General features: G+C 42.4%; 1 protein-coding gene across 1 annotated transcript; it reads right to left on the bottom strand.

Annotated features, from left to right (window-relative positions):
• Positions 1-221: 221 nt before the first annotated feature.
• On the bottom strand, positions 222-11,246 carry POU2AF3 (POU class 2 homeobox associating factor 3). Its single transcript, XM_074216640.1, has 5 exons — positions 10,901-11,246; positions 10,368-10,462; positions 4,631-4,685; positions 2,532-2,761; positions 222-921 (listed from the first exon to the last, which is right to left on the bottom strand). Exons 1-5 carry the CDS (start codon positions 11,106-11,108, stop codon positions 541-543), a joined length of 969 nt encoding a protein of 322 aa, XP_074072741.1. The 5' UTR covers positions 11,109-11,246; the 3' UTR covers positions 222-540.
• Between the last annotated feature and the right edge of the window lie 5,341 nt (positions 11,247-16,587).

Genomic DNA, 16,587 nt, shown 5'->3' with positions numbered 1-16,587 from the left:
TAATTTCATGAATTGTGGTCACCAATATAGCCACCAAAATAGGTGAACCTTTTGATGACAAATCTCTCCTAAATTGGGTAGGTGGGGTTCTAAGAGGATAGCTTGCCCCAACTTCATAATAGAAAATCTTTTCAAACATAAGCATAACCTTTAGGGACAAGAGACCACAAGGAGGCACCAGAGGAGGTCTCTAGTGGAGATGGGCATTAATTCTGATGGCAACAAACATGGACTAATAGTAAAAAATTATTTATTAGTAAAAAAAATGAAAATGTGTTATATAGGAGAGTAAAACAAATAAATGAAAGTTTTTCTTTAAGGAATCTTAACTGTAAATGTAAAAGGCAGGAGTATGGATATAGCAGAATTAAGAGAGCTTATTATCAAAGACTAAATTATAATGAGCATATTGGAAAAAAAAAACTGTAGTGAGGGTGTAAACTGTACTCTGTGACATCCATTCCTAGGTGGCATTTTTTTGAGGTGTGACCTAACTTGAGTAGCAAAATATACAAATACTCCAAAGAAATCCCATTCCTACTAACTATAGCAGATATCACAATCTGCTTCTCGTCTATAGAAATCATCGGCTACGGCTGATGGTAGGGAATGGGAATAGTCTATACAGTCTGTGTCTGGATATGAGAAGAATTCTGATAGTTTGATGGTGTCCAGGTGCTCCGTCTCACAGGATGTGCAGTAACAGACAGAGGAAGAGGAGGAAGAAGCACAACAGCTATATTGGGGGTGAGAGTGGAAATGATGGTGTGAGTAATCTTCTGGAGGATATCCACAGTGCCTGGTATCCAGGGAGGAGGGAGAGCTGTAAGTTACTGGAGCTAGTGTTGGCTGCTGAGGTGGAGAGTAACTGTATTCCAGAGGGCTGGACAGAGTTGATGAATCTGAAGGTGATCCTGGTACCTGAAGAAACATAAAAGTCCAGGGAACAAAACATTATTAATTCAGTCAGTATCAAAGAGATTTATCACAATGGGCTTTATATAGCCTAGGAAACAAATTTAAAAAATCAAGGAAGGGGAGGAAAAGGATAAAAATTACACAAAAAATTTTCCTTGTTATCTATATACACTCCTGACAAATAATTGGTTTCCAGATAACTTTTGCTTCACTGGCTCACTAAGCCTGTTTCATGTGACACTTTGTTCTTGAACCACAAACCCCCATCATGTTTCAGTTCACCTGCAGAATGAAGCCTCTCAGTTTTGCTAGGCAGTAAGCTGCATATACTGCTGATGGCTTCCTGATATCACAAGTACCATTTCCCTGACCAGCCATCTTTCAAACTCCCAGGGGATGATATGGTAGACACAATGGCCTCTTGAGGGGTTAGTATTTAGCTTCCCCTCAGCAAATGCTGCCAAACACTTTCTAGTCTAACTAAAAGCTTGGCTTTGAAAGTGGCTATGAAAAATAGGATCTTTAGAAGATTGATTGCTTGTCCGAATTTTATTGACAGCTTTCCAAAATGAAAGGTGATAGATGACATGTTTTTCCAGTTCCTGGAAAGAACATACAAATTCAATGTAATTCAGTTGCTATTACCCCTATGATTCAATGAAATTCAGGCTTATATAAATCTTCAAGTTCCCATGGTCATAATTTGGCTCTAATTCTTGAAATAGTAAGTGTTTTTTTTTTACTGAAGAATGTTCCAAAAAGAATCAAAAAGCCTGAGATATGGATTTCTTACCCTATTTTGAGATATTATATTTGTTATCTTTTGACTTCAGTTTCTTCATCTGTAAAAGCATGGGTTGGACTAGATGACCTCTAAGATACTCACCCAGATTATATACAATGAATCTTAAAATATTCCATGAATTTATTCCATAAATCACTTAAGTCCAATTAAAATCTCAATATTCTCACACTAGTCTTTCCATAATTAAATATACTTCCTGAGCATTGTTGAGCATTGTGTATGTCTATATAATGTTGAGATGAAGAGTTAAAATTTAACAAGTAAATACAAACCAGTGAATTCAATGTTGAAAAATTCAGAGAAAATGGTCATTCTGTCATTAATGTAGTCATAGCCTAGATCTTAATTTCCAGGAAGTGTGAGGAAAATATGAGCTCATCAGCGTGTGCTGGATTTCCTAAGAACCCGTGTGCATAACACTGGTCTTCATTTAGTCAACATGTTATGGTTTACAGTTTAAAAAAGAAAAGATTGCTTTAAATACTCATTTTAATTCCACCTCTCAACTTAGATGCTAACTACACTGGGATGCAACCAGCTGGATTAGGCTTGAGAACCTAGCTATTATTTATGCATTCAAGATTCTAAAACCCAGTGTGTGTGTGTGTGTGTGTGTGTGTGTGTGTGTGTGTGTGTGTGTGTGGCTATTTCTACCTACAATGGTTTTCAGATGGTTCTTTGCTTGCTTCCTCTGTTGATTTCCTTGTTGATAGTGTTAGCATGATTTCTCAAGAGATGATGCCAACTATTTCAATACTATTGAACAGACAGCATCAATCAAAAGAAGGAAAAAGTGGAGATAAATTACCAGGCTCTGGTTAAAGCAGAAAGGGGTAGCCTGAAAGCTGTCCTGGAAGCATGTTGGGGCACCTTGTGTGGAGCTGAATGACTGGTCCAGGAGCGTCTCTGTTGGAAGGTAGGACTCGAAGACCTGGTTGAGGCAGCTGGGATTTTCTTCACAAGACATACAACTGGAAAACTGTCGGGGCTGAAAATAGTTGGGAGCAGGAGAAATAGGTTCTGGTTCAAAATAAGGGGCTAGGAGAAAAGAAGAGATAGAGACTTAACATTTCAAGTAGCATTTGCAGATTCTAGTTGGGGTTTGGTTGTGTATTTGTAAAATTTATAGGTTGGGTCAACTGTGATTGAAAAATAGCAGAATGAGAAACAGTTTCATTGATGTTTTTAGCTGTTTTTACATCTAATCAATCAGGTTTCAGAAAGTGTCAATCTACAGAGGCAGCATTACATACTGGAAAGGGCACTGTATATAAAGTCAAAGGATCAGGGTTTCAAGTTTAGCTCTGCTTCTTCTTACCTTACATCAAATAAGACAGTATCAAATGAGACAAGTTAAAAACCACTTAACAAAGTTCCTGGCACTCTAGAAATCCTTATTCTCTTCCCTTTTTTCCCTTAGTTTCCTCTTCTCTAAAATCAAGGGGTTGGACAAGATGATCTCCAAGGTCCTTTCTAGCTCTCAATCTTTCATTCTATCATGGATCTGGCTGGAAACATGAATGGACACACTGAATCTGGTTGAGTCTTACAGGGATTGCCTGAATTTCCCCTCCTTTGTGCCTCTGTAGAAACCACCTCACAGACTTAGTTACAATGTATGTAGTTTTAGAATTCAGGCTGAATTTTGAAATAACTTACAGAATTGTCTGTGATTTCCAAGAAAGTTTTAACAATAGAAAACCATGGGCAATGTTGAAGTTATTAACTTAGTACTTTTTTCATACCTATTCGCGATATGGAATCTCAGATGTATTTCTATACTCACTCAATAAATGCCTAAAGTAGCATTAGTTCTCATAAGTCACTAAATATAAAAATGGAACTATTTTCTCAGGGAATATAGCATTTCTACAATTGAGTAATTAGAATGAGAACTACTAACTTGACAAAATGCCAAGAACAAAATAACACTGTAAAGCTGTAAAAATTGCTGCATTTTCTCCCCAAATGGATTCATCAAATTATGATTATAAATCTTAAAATTCTCTGAAAAGAAAGGATTAGGCTGTCAATCAAACTAATCTCAAAACACAGGGTTGGTTTTTTTTTCCAATTTTGAAATTTGTCAACATTATTTCATGTGACATTTAAACCCAGGAAACTATGAGCAGAGGTTTCTGCATATATGACCTACTTCAAATCTTGGATGTGGAGTGGAATAAGTAGGAGTGTTTATGTAATAGAGAGTTATTCGGATTGGACTGAGAAGACTTATAGCTCTTTAAACTACCTTCTGGGGAAGACAGGGAGAGGGAGAAGGAGAGGAGAAGGAGAAGGAGAGAGACACAGACAAGACAGAGAGAGAGAAAGAGAGACAAAGACAGAGAGACAGAAAGAAAGGAAGAAAGAGAAGAGAGAGAGATAGAGGGAGAGAGAGAAAGATAGAGAAAGAGAGAAAGAGGGGAGGAAGGGAGGGAGGGAGAGAGAGAGAGAGAGAGAGAGAGAGAGAGAGAGAGAGAGAGAGAGAGAGAGAGAGAGAGAGAGAGACCTTGTTGGCTAGAAACTAAATGAACAGCTGAAAAAGCATTATCTAAGAGCCTCGGGATGCCCTATATAACTCTTAGTCCATTGAAAAAGATAACAAGATTGAATACCAAAAAAATTCTATAACTTAGCTAGTTTTAGTTTCTCCTAGCTAAGGATCTAGAATAAATGGGGGAGAACAAACTGTTTTTGATGCAAAGCCTTGAACTGTCCCCTGATGAAGACAAAATTATGTTTGCTTGTTGTATGCTCACATGGATTCGTTGTGCCCTTTTCTAGTTCTGATTGGTTAAATTCCAGTTAAATGACAGTGCCTACCTTAACCTCGAATCCAGCATTAAAAGATCTGTGAGGTGGACTCTGGAAATAGGCTGAGGAAAATGGGATGCTGTTTGTACTGACCTGCAGAAGAAGGTGAAACTGCTTCTGAAAACTGGACGCTACTGCTCCGGGACAACTGCCAAATCAACAATAGAGTCATTAAGTAAAATGAAATAAATTGTTTTGATAAGGGGAAAGGTAAGACATTAATAAGTGACAGTCCCCCCCCACCCCCTGCAATAAGGTAAGTCAATTTTTTTCTCTCCAACTTTAGAGTAGAGAATTTGGGACAATGATTGTTATTTGATTTAGTTTTCATTTTATCGTTCTAATAGTGCATTACACTGTTTGGGGTATATCTGATCAATAATTTTTTTTTTAAAAAGGAATGAAACAATTTAGGTTATGAAGATACAATAATTGAGGAAAATCCAGAACAGAGACTATTAATTCAAGTTTTAAATTCAAAAATGTTTCATGAACAAGATTCATTTATTTCAGAAAGCTGACTATGATGAAATACTGGTTTTCTACCTTTTAAAGAATTTCCTTAAACAATGTATTATTAGAATGCTTGTGAGTTTCAAAAAAATTTTTTCTATTAATTAGTCACAAAAAGTTTTTAAAAAATCCATATTTTTCTCTTGATTCATTTTTAATCCATTCATTCAAAGAGCATTTATTAAGGGCCTACTGTTCACAAGTCATAGTGCTAGGTTCTAGGGGAGATATCCATGAAAAGTCATAAAATTGATGATTTTGATTAATTTAAAATAATAGCTGAGGAGACTCTTTAGAAAGTATGTAAATGTTAATTGATCAGAGGGAAATATGACAAGACTTGGTAGATTCTGTTATTTTCTGTGAAAGCTGTGGCACCATCAAAATATTCAGTCATTAGAATGTTCTTTCTAAACCATAAATGGATTCAGAATTTTCCAGCTGGATTAGTAATTTAGTACTAATTCTCTTCTGGTTTCAGGTGAAAGCTTTAAATTTTAAAGGGACCAGCACAGTTTTGAGTTTCAGGAAGGGATTCTAGGCTGCAGCCGCTAAGGTATACTCAAGTCACTAGGAAGGTTGTGCAATCAGCCGATGCTGAGAACAGGGGGGTGGTACAAACCTTGAAAGTGATCCATGTTGGAATGTCATGAACCAGGAAGCTGGAAAGATTTATCAGCTCTTTATGCAAATATTTGACTGCTGTGAGAGATCTCACAAGAAGTGGGTTTTTAAAAAATCTCCTTCACTGTAGAGTTCTTATTAACCCCTATCCTGCCCCTCTGATCATCCTTTTTGTCCACGTTCCTACATTTTTATCTCACTGAGGTCAGTTTACAGTATCCTATTTGATATTATCTTCCTCTTCATGGGTTTACCTTCTCCTTTTCTCAAAAAAAAAAAAAAGACAAAGGAAGGCAACCCTTCTTTTCACTTCCAAAATGACACCTGTGGCAAAGAAATCTATCATTTGTAGGATGATAGGGTCATAGATTTAGATCTGGAAGAGTCCTTAGTGAACAACTAGTTCTACTCTCTCATTTAACAGATAAGGAAACTGAGGCCCAAGGGTGAAAAGACATGCTTATTGTTTATAAAACAAATAAAAACTCACCCAAAAATTGAGCAGGAAGAAAATATAAAGATAAAAGTACATCTTTGAATAGACAACAATAATTGAAGTTTCCATTTCCCCTCCAGGTACCTGGAAAATCCTCAGGGGTCTGTGTGTGTGTGTGTGTGTGTGTGTGTGTGTGTGTGTGTGTCAAAGAGACAATCTAATTATTGAAGAAGTACACTAAATTCACAATTCCTATAAACACATGGGATTCTTCTGAAATTCTCTGCTTCTAGGGTGTCCATCTCAAGCTTGTTCTTTAATTCATGACAGCTTCCTAAACCTTTTTAAAAATATAGATAAGGCTACCTTAAAAATTAAGATAGTTTTCTATTGTCTTATGCTTCCTAATACTTACCATGCAACATACATAGCTAACAACAAAATAAAATCAGAGCATTCTATGCTGTTCACTGGTTTCAGTATTGTCCAATTTGTGATCCCAGTTGAAGTTTTCTTGGCAGAGTATTAGAGTGATTTTCTATTTCCTTCTTCAGTTCATTTTACAGATGAGGGAATTGAGGCAAACGAGATTAAGTGACTTGCCTAGGGTCACAGAGCTAGGAAATGTCCAAATTCAGGAAGAGGGATCTTCCTGATTCCACATGCTGACTCCAGTGTGCCATCTAGCTGCCCACAAGGTGTTCTATTGTATTTGATAAATGTAACTTTAATCAACTCCCAACTTCTGAGGAGGCATTTTAGAACAATTCAATGAAAATTTCTTCTGTAAAACCACAGATCCTATCCTGCTGGATCAAGTATTTATTGATTTCTGTACCACCCAATTAGCTCTTCTGATGGTGCTCTCTCTTCTTCCCCCACCTCCATACCTCAGTTTCTTCTATGCAGACTGTAGATGGAAGAAGTGTTTCTTCCCCATAGTTGTTGATGTCATCCTCCAGGGAGGAACCAGGGAGGAGTGTCTACTCTTCACAAACCTACAAGCATATTTCTACCCATATTAGAAGACTAATAAAACAGGTAGATAAGCTAAGCAGTTGTGGATTAAGTGAGACGTGTGCAACTGTGTATAACTAGCTGATGTACAGGTAAGATTTTTCATCCTCCCTCAAATGAGTAGGGATTGGGTAGTCATTCCACCTCTCAGCCTCAGTTTCCACATCTGTAAAGTAGGATTAATAATACTGACAAAGGGGTTCCTTCGGAGGGCTTCTCTGGGAGAAAGGGCTTGGTAATTTTTAAAGTGGGCACTAGGTGGTGCCAAAGTGCAAAGAGGGCTGGACTTAGAATCAAAAAAGATTCATCTTTCTCAGTTCAAATTTAGGTGATCCTGGGCAAGTCACTAAACCCTATTTGCCTCAGTTTCCTCATCTATCTATCTATCTATCTATCTATCTATCTATCTATCTATATGAACTAGATGAAGAAATGGCAAACCACTCCAATATTTCTGCCAAGAAAACACCAGTCACAGAGTCAGACTTTATTAACAATATCAAACTTTAAAGTGTTATTTAAAGTATTATTTTTACTGAAGTGGGAGAATAATAACTAGCCTTTATATTAGGCTTTAAAGTTTGCAAGTCATTTTACAAATATTTCATTTTATCCTCACAACACCCCTGCAAAGGGGGGGTTATATTATTATCCATATTTTATAAATAAGGAAACTGAGTCTGGCAGAGGTGAAAGGACTTGCTCAGGTCACACAGCTAGTATCTGAGGCCGAATTTGAAGTCAGATCTTCATGACTCTCTATTCTTGTGCCCTAGGCAAACTATTGTACAGTTCTTTCCATCCCATACTTCATATGGGTCTGACAACAAGAAGAAAAAACCAAATTATTACCTCACCTTTCTCAACCCTATTTGACTTTTATGATATAGTTATAGTTTTTTGAAGAACTAGGTCATATTAATTAAATCCATGCAACAGTCAAAGAAGTGTAGTTTTAAAGTTAGGAGATTTGCATTCGAATCCCAGCTCTAACATTGACTTTGTTCAAGTCACTTAAATTCCCTGGGCCTCAGTTCCTCTTGTGAAATCTGAACTAGCTGACCTTGGATATCCCTTCCATCTCCAAATCTATCATCCTAACAAATCCCCTAAATGCTAACTAAGATTGTTGTTGTCGTTAGTTCTTGGTTTCTCATAATCTCACTTCCCAAACTTTGCTGATTTTTTGTTCAGCTGTGTTTATTAACCTTTAAATTCCTGCCTCCTTAATTAATTTTCCTTCTACAGCAATCTCTTAAAGACATTAATGACAACCAGGTATGTGCTCCCAATACCTCACCAATACAGAAAAATTTGCACAGACTCATACCAGATGAAGTGACAAATCAAAAAGCCTCAAGGTAGTATGTAGGAGCAAGAACACAGGTCTTAGAATCCAATGCCTTAGTTCTATGACCTTGAACAAGTCACTTAATCTTTATGAGCATCAGTTTCCTTATCTGCAAAATGGGAATAAGCATCTCTGCCCTGCCTACCTCATCTAGTTGCTGTAAGCGAAAATGCCTTCAAAAAAACATTGTGAACCCTCTGCCAATGAAAGGTGTTATTATTGTGTTGGCTGAGGTCCTGCATACAGAGAGGCATTAGCTTCCCAGTGTCAGGTGTTGCCTTAAAACAAATTAAATAATTATACTTCAGCACAACAGAGGAGCCACCATATGCTGGAAGCTCTCCAAGTATTTCACTGGCACTCACACTTACCTAAGCCTTGTACTCAATTGAGACTACTTAACTGCTGTCTGAGCTCTCTTGGAATCATTTTCTGATAACCTATGGCTTTGATTACTATTCACATTAGCACAGTGTCTAGAAAGAGACTCACATGGACATGCCCATGGACATTCAAAGAAAAGAAAACAACCAAAAACACCAGAGTAGACTCAAAGCTCTCCCTGGATGGGATTTAATAGGTCAGAGAAGGGCTGGGTTAGCTTAGTCTAAGCTAACCACAGCCCAGGCTCTCAACTCCTCACCTCTAACCCTCCACCACAAGCCACTGTTTAACTATGTGGTTTTTAGAAAAGCCAAGTGGTCTCTTAGGGCTAATTTTCCACTGAAGCTCCTGTATGCCACAGCTCTCTTCCATTCTAACAGTTTTAGCAAGGTTCGTCCTCCCTTCTGAAAAGACTTCATTTTCAAGTGAGCTGTGGATATTTTGAGCTGCCTAATTTTAGTTAATGAGGTTTCTTCCTGGCCTGAGAGCAGAATGATGTTTCTTAAGTGGCCTCCAAGAGCTCGAGAATAAAAGGAAAGGGAAACTAATTTTTTTTTTTTGACGGATGGTTCTTAAATGAAGTGATAGTTAATAGAAAGAACTCTGGGTTTGGAGACTTGGGTGCAAATCCTAGATCTCATATAATTTTTATATGACTTTGGGAGAGTCAATTCACTTTCTGGAAGCCTGTTATACAGTTCAAGAATTTAGGATAATAGTTTTAGAGCTGGAAGGAATCTTAGAGATTATCTGATTGAACCCTTTCATTTTACAGATAGGGAAACTGCAGAGATTAAGATGCTCAGAGTCCCACAGTGACAGATTCTTTCCATTTATTCTATTGCCTCTTTTATACCAAGACACAGTAATGGAATATTGAGCGATACAGTGGAAATTATACTGGATTTGGAATCAGAGGACCTGGATTGAGATCTCAGCTCTGACACATAAACTCTCTGTGATCAATGGAACTCACTTTCCTCATCTGTAAATTTGAGGATTTTGGTCTAGATGATCACTATGGTCCCATCCAACTCCAGATTTATGATCCTTTGAACCTAGATTGTTTCTACACTTTCTCACTATAATTGCTAAGTTTCTAGGAGAGATTTTCCTTGGCAACATTAGTTTACCAGAATTTGTGACAGAGAATAACCATAGACTGTCTTACAAATATCTTCACTCAGGAGACAAACTTGTTTGGTGCTTAGCTAACTGAAAAGAAGCAGGATTAATGCTAAAGCTCAGTAATAGTGACTCAACGTCTGGAAAAGTGAGGGATAACATTTCCTGTTGCTTTCTATTGCATCCTCATGGTGAGAATGGCAGTCGGCAGGGTGTAGGGAAGACCCATCTGGAGGAGCAACTAGGAACTCTACCTAACACTCAACTGGGGCTCATGCCCTGAGGATGCTCAGTCTTTAGAATCTGGATGGGGCTACACGACACAGTTCAGATGTTGAACTCGAGTCTGTTTCAAAGCCAAGTGAAGGATTTGTGCTTACGGTTCCCCCTGACGCCGCTTGGTGTGCCCTCCTCTGCTGCAGCAGCTCCTTCACTGTGATCTTCACCCGGACCCCTTGATATACCTTCGGTTTTTCTGAGGGAGAGTTCATTGATCAGAATCTAGGAAAGTCTCTCCGTGATTGAGGATGGGTTTGGGAGATGGGAGGAAGGAGGAAGGGAGCCTTATCAGATGTCTAACAAACACGAATGTTTAGGGACCTTCCCTGAGGCCATAGGTAAAGGGTTAATAGTTAAATGATGCTCTTAGCTAGACAGGTTAAATGCAGGTGGAGTCCATACGATCAGGTGCCTGCAGAATGGAAGCAGACAGAAGCCGGGTCACCCCTTGTGTCTCCATCCATGGTTTTCCCTCTAACCGGAGGCCTTTTCATAGGGATGGTGGTGTTAGTGGGGAGGGGGCGTTGGCCCTCATATGGGCCCTAAGGTCTCACTCTGGTTCTCTTTCTCCTGGGTGGGGGGGTATCCCAGGACCTAAGAGAAGAGGGCGCCAGCACCTGCGGATGGGGCTGACCTTTGACTTCACCCCAGAGGGAGGCTTCTATTCTGCCCCCGAGGCCGGCACAGTGCAGCCCGCCTCCAGCCGCCCCGGCCTGGGTGAGTGGGGGCTGGCCCCGGGCCTCGGGGCCCTGCGATGGCACCGGCTCAGCTGGGGGGCTGGCCGGACACACGGACACGCACACACGGCCCCGCGGGCGCTCCCCTCCCCTTCTCTCTCGCATTCTCGGATCTCCCCCGCTCCCCCTCTGCCCCTGCCTCCCCGGCTCCCCCTCTTCCTGCTCCCCTCCCCCGCCCTCCCTCCCGCGGGCTTGTCTCCGCCGCCGCCGCCTCCGAGTCTGGGCCGTGGCCCGGGGCCCGCGGGGAGCGGCGGGGCCGGGGCCGGGGCCGGGGCCGGGGCCGGGGCCGGGGCCGGGGCCGGGGCCGGGGCCGGGGCCGGGGCCGGGGCCGGGGCCGGGGCCGGGGCCGGGGCCGGGGCCGGGGCCGGGGGGGCGGCGGGGCCGGGGCCGGGGCCGGGGGGCGGCCGCCGTGAGTGGGGCCGGGGCCGGCGCGGGGGCACTGGGCGCGGGCCGCGCTTTGGTCACTGGCCGGAGCGCACGGGCCGGCAGCGCCTCGCCTGGCCGCAGTGGGGACCACAGCCGGAGCGCACGGACCCCAGGCCCGGCCCGGCCGGCCCCTGGCGCGGGGCACTCCCAAGGAGGGGGCTCCGGGGCTGCTGCCGGCGCCCCTCTGCCGGGCCGCTCTCCGCCGGGGCGGCCGGGCCGGGCGCGGGGCCGCCGGAGGGGCGCCGGGCCGCGCTGGCTCTGCCCGCTCCGGCCGCTCCCCGGGGCCGCGCCGCCGCCGCGCACCGCGAGCCTCTAGCTCCCCCCGGCCGCGGGCGCGGGGCGAGCAGGGCCCCGGGGTCCAAGCCGGAGCCTCTCGGGGCCGGGGCTGGGGCCGGGGTGGGGGGCGCAGAGGGCCGGGCCGGGCCGGGGTCCCGGCGCCCCGAGCCGCCCCCCAGCGCCCCGCAGCAGGCGTGACCCCGGCACCCCGGCTCGCTCCCCGCACTGACTGCTCTCTCCCTTTCGTCCTGCCCAGGAGAAGCCGGAGAAAGGCGGCGGGGCCGGCGCCCCTGCGCCCCTGACCTCGCCCCAGAGCGGCGCCCCGGGTTACCCGACATCCTGTGGAGCAGCCGGGACGGAGCTGGATGCTGCAGCTGCAGGAGGCTCAGCTTCGAGGCAGGCTCCTGGGCTGGGAGAGAAGCAGAAGAGGCAACATTTTTAAACTTTGACAAACCCTCTGGCTGCCCCGGCCCCCCTGGAGCTGGAGACAAACCGAATTAATGTTTTATACCTTCGGGTATAGGTTTGAGTTTCCCCCCCCTCATGCCAAGTATTTAAAACCTCTAGAAACCCATGATTTGACAATCAATGATTGCGCGATACTTTCAATTTGAATATTCAAAGGCTTAACAAAATGGACTATCTTCTGCAGAAATCCTGCACACAGAAATCCCACAGAGGGTCCCCAGAAACAGGGGGTGACATTCTTGAGGGGCCCAGACCCAGCTTTTGCTTTATTTTGGGTGTTTTGCCCACCTTCCCAGAAATAGAGCAGATGTCCCCAAAGATACTCAATAGTTCTGTCTAGGAGGTAGGGCCTGGCCCCCAAGTGTTTCAGTCTGCTCTCTGGGACCATACTGGACCAGGCTGACCGGCCAGGGGCCTTCCTACACCCATTACCCCAGTTAAAGGACAAATGCCAAGATTGGGGGGGGCAGCAATCATGGCTGCTGGTGAGTGCAGTAGATCAGAAAACCACTGAGGGTCACTCTCATAGGCCTCAGTCCAAGCCCAGGCCAATCTCTAGGCCTCGTCTCCTTCCTGCTCTTCCTGGCCCACGTGCGGCCTTCCCTCCCCTTTCCACCCCCACTCTCAGCCTAGGCCTCAAATGCCACAGCTTCAGCACAGATTGCCTGCCCATTAAGACCCTTTGCTCCTCCCTAGGGAACTGGGGATGCAGTCGGGCCTCGCCCTCTTGTGATTTTCTAAGATTGGTGTTTCTTTGATTATGAACTGCTCTCTCTCTTTCCGTAGTCCTCTGGGAGCACTATCCTACCAACTTCAAATGTCCTACGTACCAAGAAACATTAGACAAATTGGCTTCCTACTTATTTCATCTGGGGAAAAAAGTAGCAAAGATGTATAGTTCTGCTCACATTTTTGCAGTGAGAGATGTGCTGGACAAGAGACAACTTTCTCAGGGGCAGCAGACAGTGGTTTGCTTTCACAGAGATTAGATTAGTTTGATCCAATCACACAGGAAAATCTGAGAAGCAATAATAGGCCTAGACTATAGGGTTTTAAAGAAGTGATGGAGTTATCCTTGGACTAAACTCTCTACCAGTCTCAGGGAGGGAAGGATGAGAGAAGGCAGGAGGGGATGAAGGAGAGAGGAGATAGGGTGGGGTTATCATTGAAAAGAAACCTGCCAGCTTTCCAAGGAGGATTCAGGAGTTTCACCTCTCCACTCTCCTAAAAGCGTACACCCTTGTTGCTAAATGCTTGCTAAGCAAGTCAGATATAAGGAAAAGAATGCGGAAATGGGGGTGGAGAAATTCTGGGTATGCTACTAACATGGTCCTTATGTTCTTGGGCCTTAACCTGAAGTTTGTTCACACTTCGATTTGTCTTGGAAATAGTGACAGAACTAGCAGAGATAAGGTAGGAGGGGGGAAGGAGTGCCTCACATGGCAGTTTAGCATAAGGAACTTCACTTCCTCAAGGTGCCAGAGTGTCCTAGATGTTTTCTTATTTCAGGATTCCTCAAAGGTGAACACTGAGGACCAGATCTCTTAAGTGTAAGAGTAAGACCTGAGAGTCTTGCTGGCCAGAGCCAAATGATGGATTCTTGGGCTTATTCTCTGAATTTACCAGGGAAGACACCAACATCGTCTCAATGATCTTCAACCTCTTCATCTCTCTTTTGTCCCTCTTGTCATTTCTCTGTTTTTCCTATTGGTTTCTCTTCATTTGTAAAATGACAGAGTTGGATAAGGGCATCCATAAGGTCACTTCTAAGATCATAGATGGAGATGGAAGTGACCTTACAAATTTTGAATCCAACCCTTTCATTTTACAGTTGAGGAATCTTATACCCAGAGAGAGATTCACAAAGTGTTTTGCTCCAGGTTACACATGTGATAACTGGCTGGGTCAGATGGTTTTTCTGACTGCAAGATCAGCATATTTTCCACTGTACCACATTATCTCTTCTTAAGACCATGCAGATACAATTTTCTTTGGTGCCAACTCCATTTCTTGCCTTTCTCTTCCTCCTTTTCTCATTTTAAAAGTTTTTCTCCATTTTTCCTGCTCCTCCTATTCTTATTCTTTTTTTTTTGTCTTTACCTCTGCCTCTATTAGCATTTAATCTTCTTATGTCCCTGGACATGGAACACTGCCTTGGGACTGACTACTTTGAAGCAGGAGGATCTAAGAATCTATTACTCCATTATGATGTGGGCTCTGAGCCTCAAGAAGGAAATTGCTGTGTCTAGGTTATTTCCTTAAAGACAACAGCAACAGCAACAAAACACTTGGTTGATATTCCATGGGAACTGTCTATTGAAGAGAGAAATCTCTATGCCTCCACGTTTGGAACCTATTCAGGGAACTATTGATCACTGTGCCCTGCCGAAGTCTGTGACAACTGTAATAAAATGGTCAAGTAGTTTTGTGTTCCTGTGACCTTTGTGGCATGGTTGCCTCCTGATCAGTTAGCTTACCTGCCATTGTTCATAAAACAAAATATCCAGACCTCCAACCACAATTAGAAGGATTTTTTTTTTTGCCTTGTGGGATGGCTGGGAATTTGGTTGATGATAATTGTTTCTTCAGTTGGTTATACAGTCATTCCCAATGTTCCTATAGTGATAAAGCCCTTAGGTATGAAAAAGGTGTTGCTGCAGAGGAAGGGAAGACTTCTTCTTAGAAAAAAAGCAGAAATGTCTGTGGTATCCTGGAGGAGTGGCCCCCTAGTCTAATACTGCCAGTGGGGAGATACTTTAAAAAAAAGCCATCTCTAGGAAGGTGGGAGGGGTGACAGAAGGAAAAAAAAATAGAAAAAAAATTTACATGATAACTTTATTATATATTTAAAATGAATAGCAAGTTTTGTATGCTATCATATTTTATATTATGCTATGGAAATGCTCATTTTATCCCATAAATTAAAAAAAGGAAAAAAGATGAATTATCCAGAGTACTTGGGTTCAAATCCTGCCTTTATTATTCACTACTGGTGTGACTTAGATATCAGTTAACTTCCATAGGTTCTTAGCTTCCTTATCTGTAAAATGAGGAAATTGGGCTGATTTCTTGTCTCTTCCAGCTCTGGATTGATGCGTGACCCTATAATCCTATGGTCTAGTCATATCATTGTGGAAGCTTTTTCTTCATTTCTTATCTGTTAGTCATAAAATCTATGAAGGTGTGTGAGATAAAACAAACAAACAACAACATATGCTGAAATGGAGAGGGAGCCTGCTGTTAATCAATGTAGATAGCAAGAGAATTCCCAGATGTCTACTCAGGCTGCAGATTTTGCTCTGATTATTATTCCAAATGACTCAGAAGACTGTTCACTTACTCATCTGTGAGTAGATGAGTGTCCTCTAGTGTCCACAGAGTCTCTGTTAAAATGGACCTCTCAGCTCTAAAGAATTTCAAGGATTAAAAAAGTGTTCATGAAGAGAATTATATTTTAATTCTTCGGCTTGCTTTGAAAACATGTAAAATAGTAGAAACTTAGAGCCTGAAGATCATTCAGTCCAACCACTTTCAATACAAGAGTCCCTTCTCTAACATCTCTGATGGGTAATTATCTGGACTCTGCTTAAATTATAAGGATAACATTAAAATTAGAAAGAATGGTAGTACAGTTAGAAAGAGCACTGGCTTTGTTCTTGGGTTTGAATTCTGTCTCTGCTACATAGTACCTTTGCCACCTTGGAAAAGTCAAGGATTCTTTCTGGGCTTCAGTTTCTTCAACTATAAAGATGAGAAAATGGTACCACACCCAAGATTCCCCTACAATTCCAAGTCTTTGATTTATAGGAGTTGGAAGTTGGCAAGATGCTTTCCATTTATTATCTCATTTGGGGCTCACAACCCTGTGGGACTTGTGCTATCTCCTTATTATCCTATTTTTCACAGTTAAGAAAACTGAAGCCTAGACAGCTTGGGGTCTCGAAGAATGGTCTCATGGTTAATATATGTTAGAGGTGAGATTTGAACTCAGGTTTTTATAACTCCAATTCCAGCTGTCTAACTTTCTTAAGGAGTTGACCATTTCAAATTGTGTTTTATCTTTATGTTGGCATGGGCTTCTCTGTAACTTCCACATGTTGGACCACATTCTGAAGCAATAAATAAACTCCCCTTTCAGTGTGACAGCCCTTCAACTATTCCCTCAAATATGGTTTATTTCAACTATCACGTTGTGACATAACTTTAAAACTTCAAATCATGTTAGTCGCCCCCTTGTGGATTCATTTTCAACTAAGACGTTGAACATTAGAGGATGCCAAGTATTTCTTTTCAAAACTTCGAACTCAGAAATCTACAAAAAGTGCAATATTTAATCTTGTGTATTGTTGTCCAGTTATTAGGTATTTTGTACCCTTTGTAGCAGGAGGCATTTACTATGGAAAACATGGATATC

Source organism: Macrotis lagotis, chromosome 1 (genome assembly GCF_037893015.1).
Source record: "Macrotis lagotis isolate mMagLag1 chromosome 1, bilby.v1.9.chrom.fasta, whole genome shotgun sequence".
In the NCBI taxonomy this organism is placed as follows: domain Eukaryota; kingdom Metazoa; phylum Chordata; class Mammalia; order Peramelemorphia; family Peramelidae; genus Macrotis; species Macrotis lagotis.
Note: the sequence above shows the minus strand (reverse complement) of the source record. Positions and strands in the feature narration are given on the sequence as shown.

Coding starts and splice junctions, on each gene's coding strand:
- POU2AF3 (XM_074216640.1), bottom strand. CDS start 11,108: ATGCGAGAGAGAAGGGGAGGGGAGCGCCCGCGGGGCCGTGTGTGCGTG. Junction 10,463..10,900: donor CCTCTGGGGTGAAGTCAAAG/GTCAGCCCCATC, acceptor ACTCTCCCTCAG/AAAAACCGAAGGTATATCAA. Junction 2,762..4,630: donor AGTTTCACCTTCTTCTGCAG/GTCAGTACAAAC, acceptor CTTTTCTCCTAG/CCCCTTATTTTGAACCAGAA.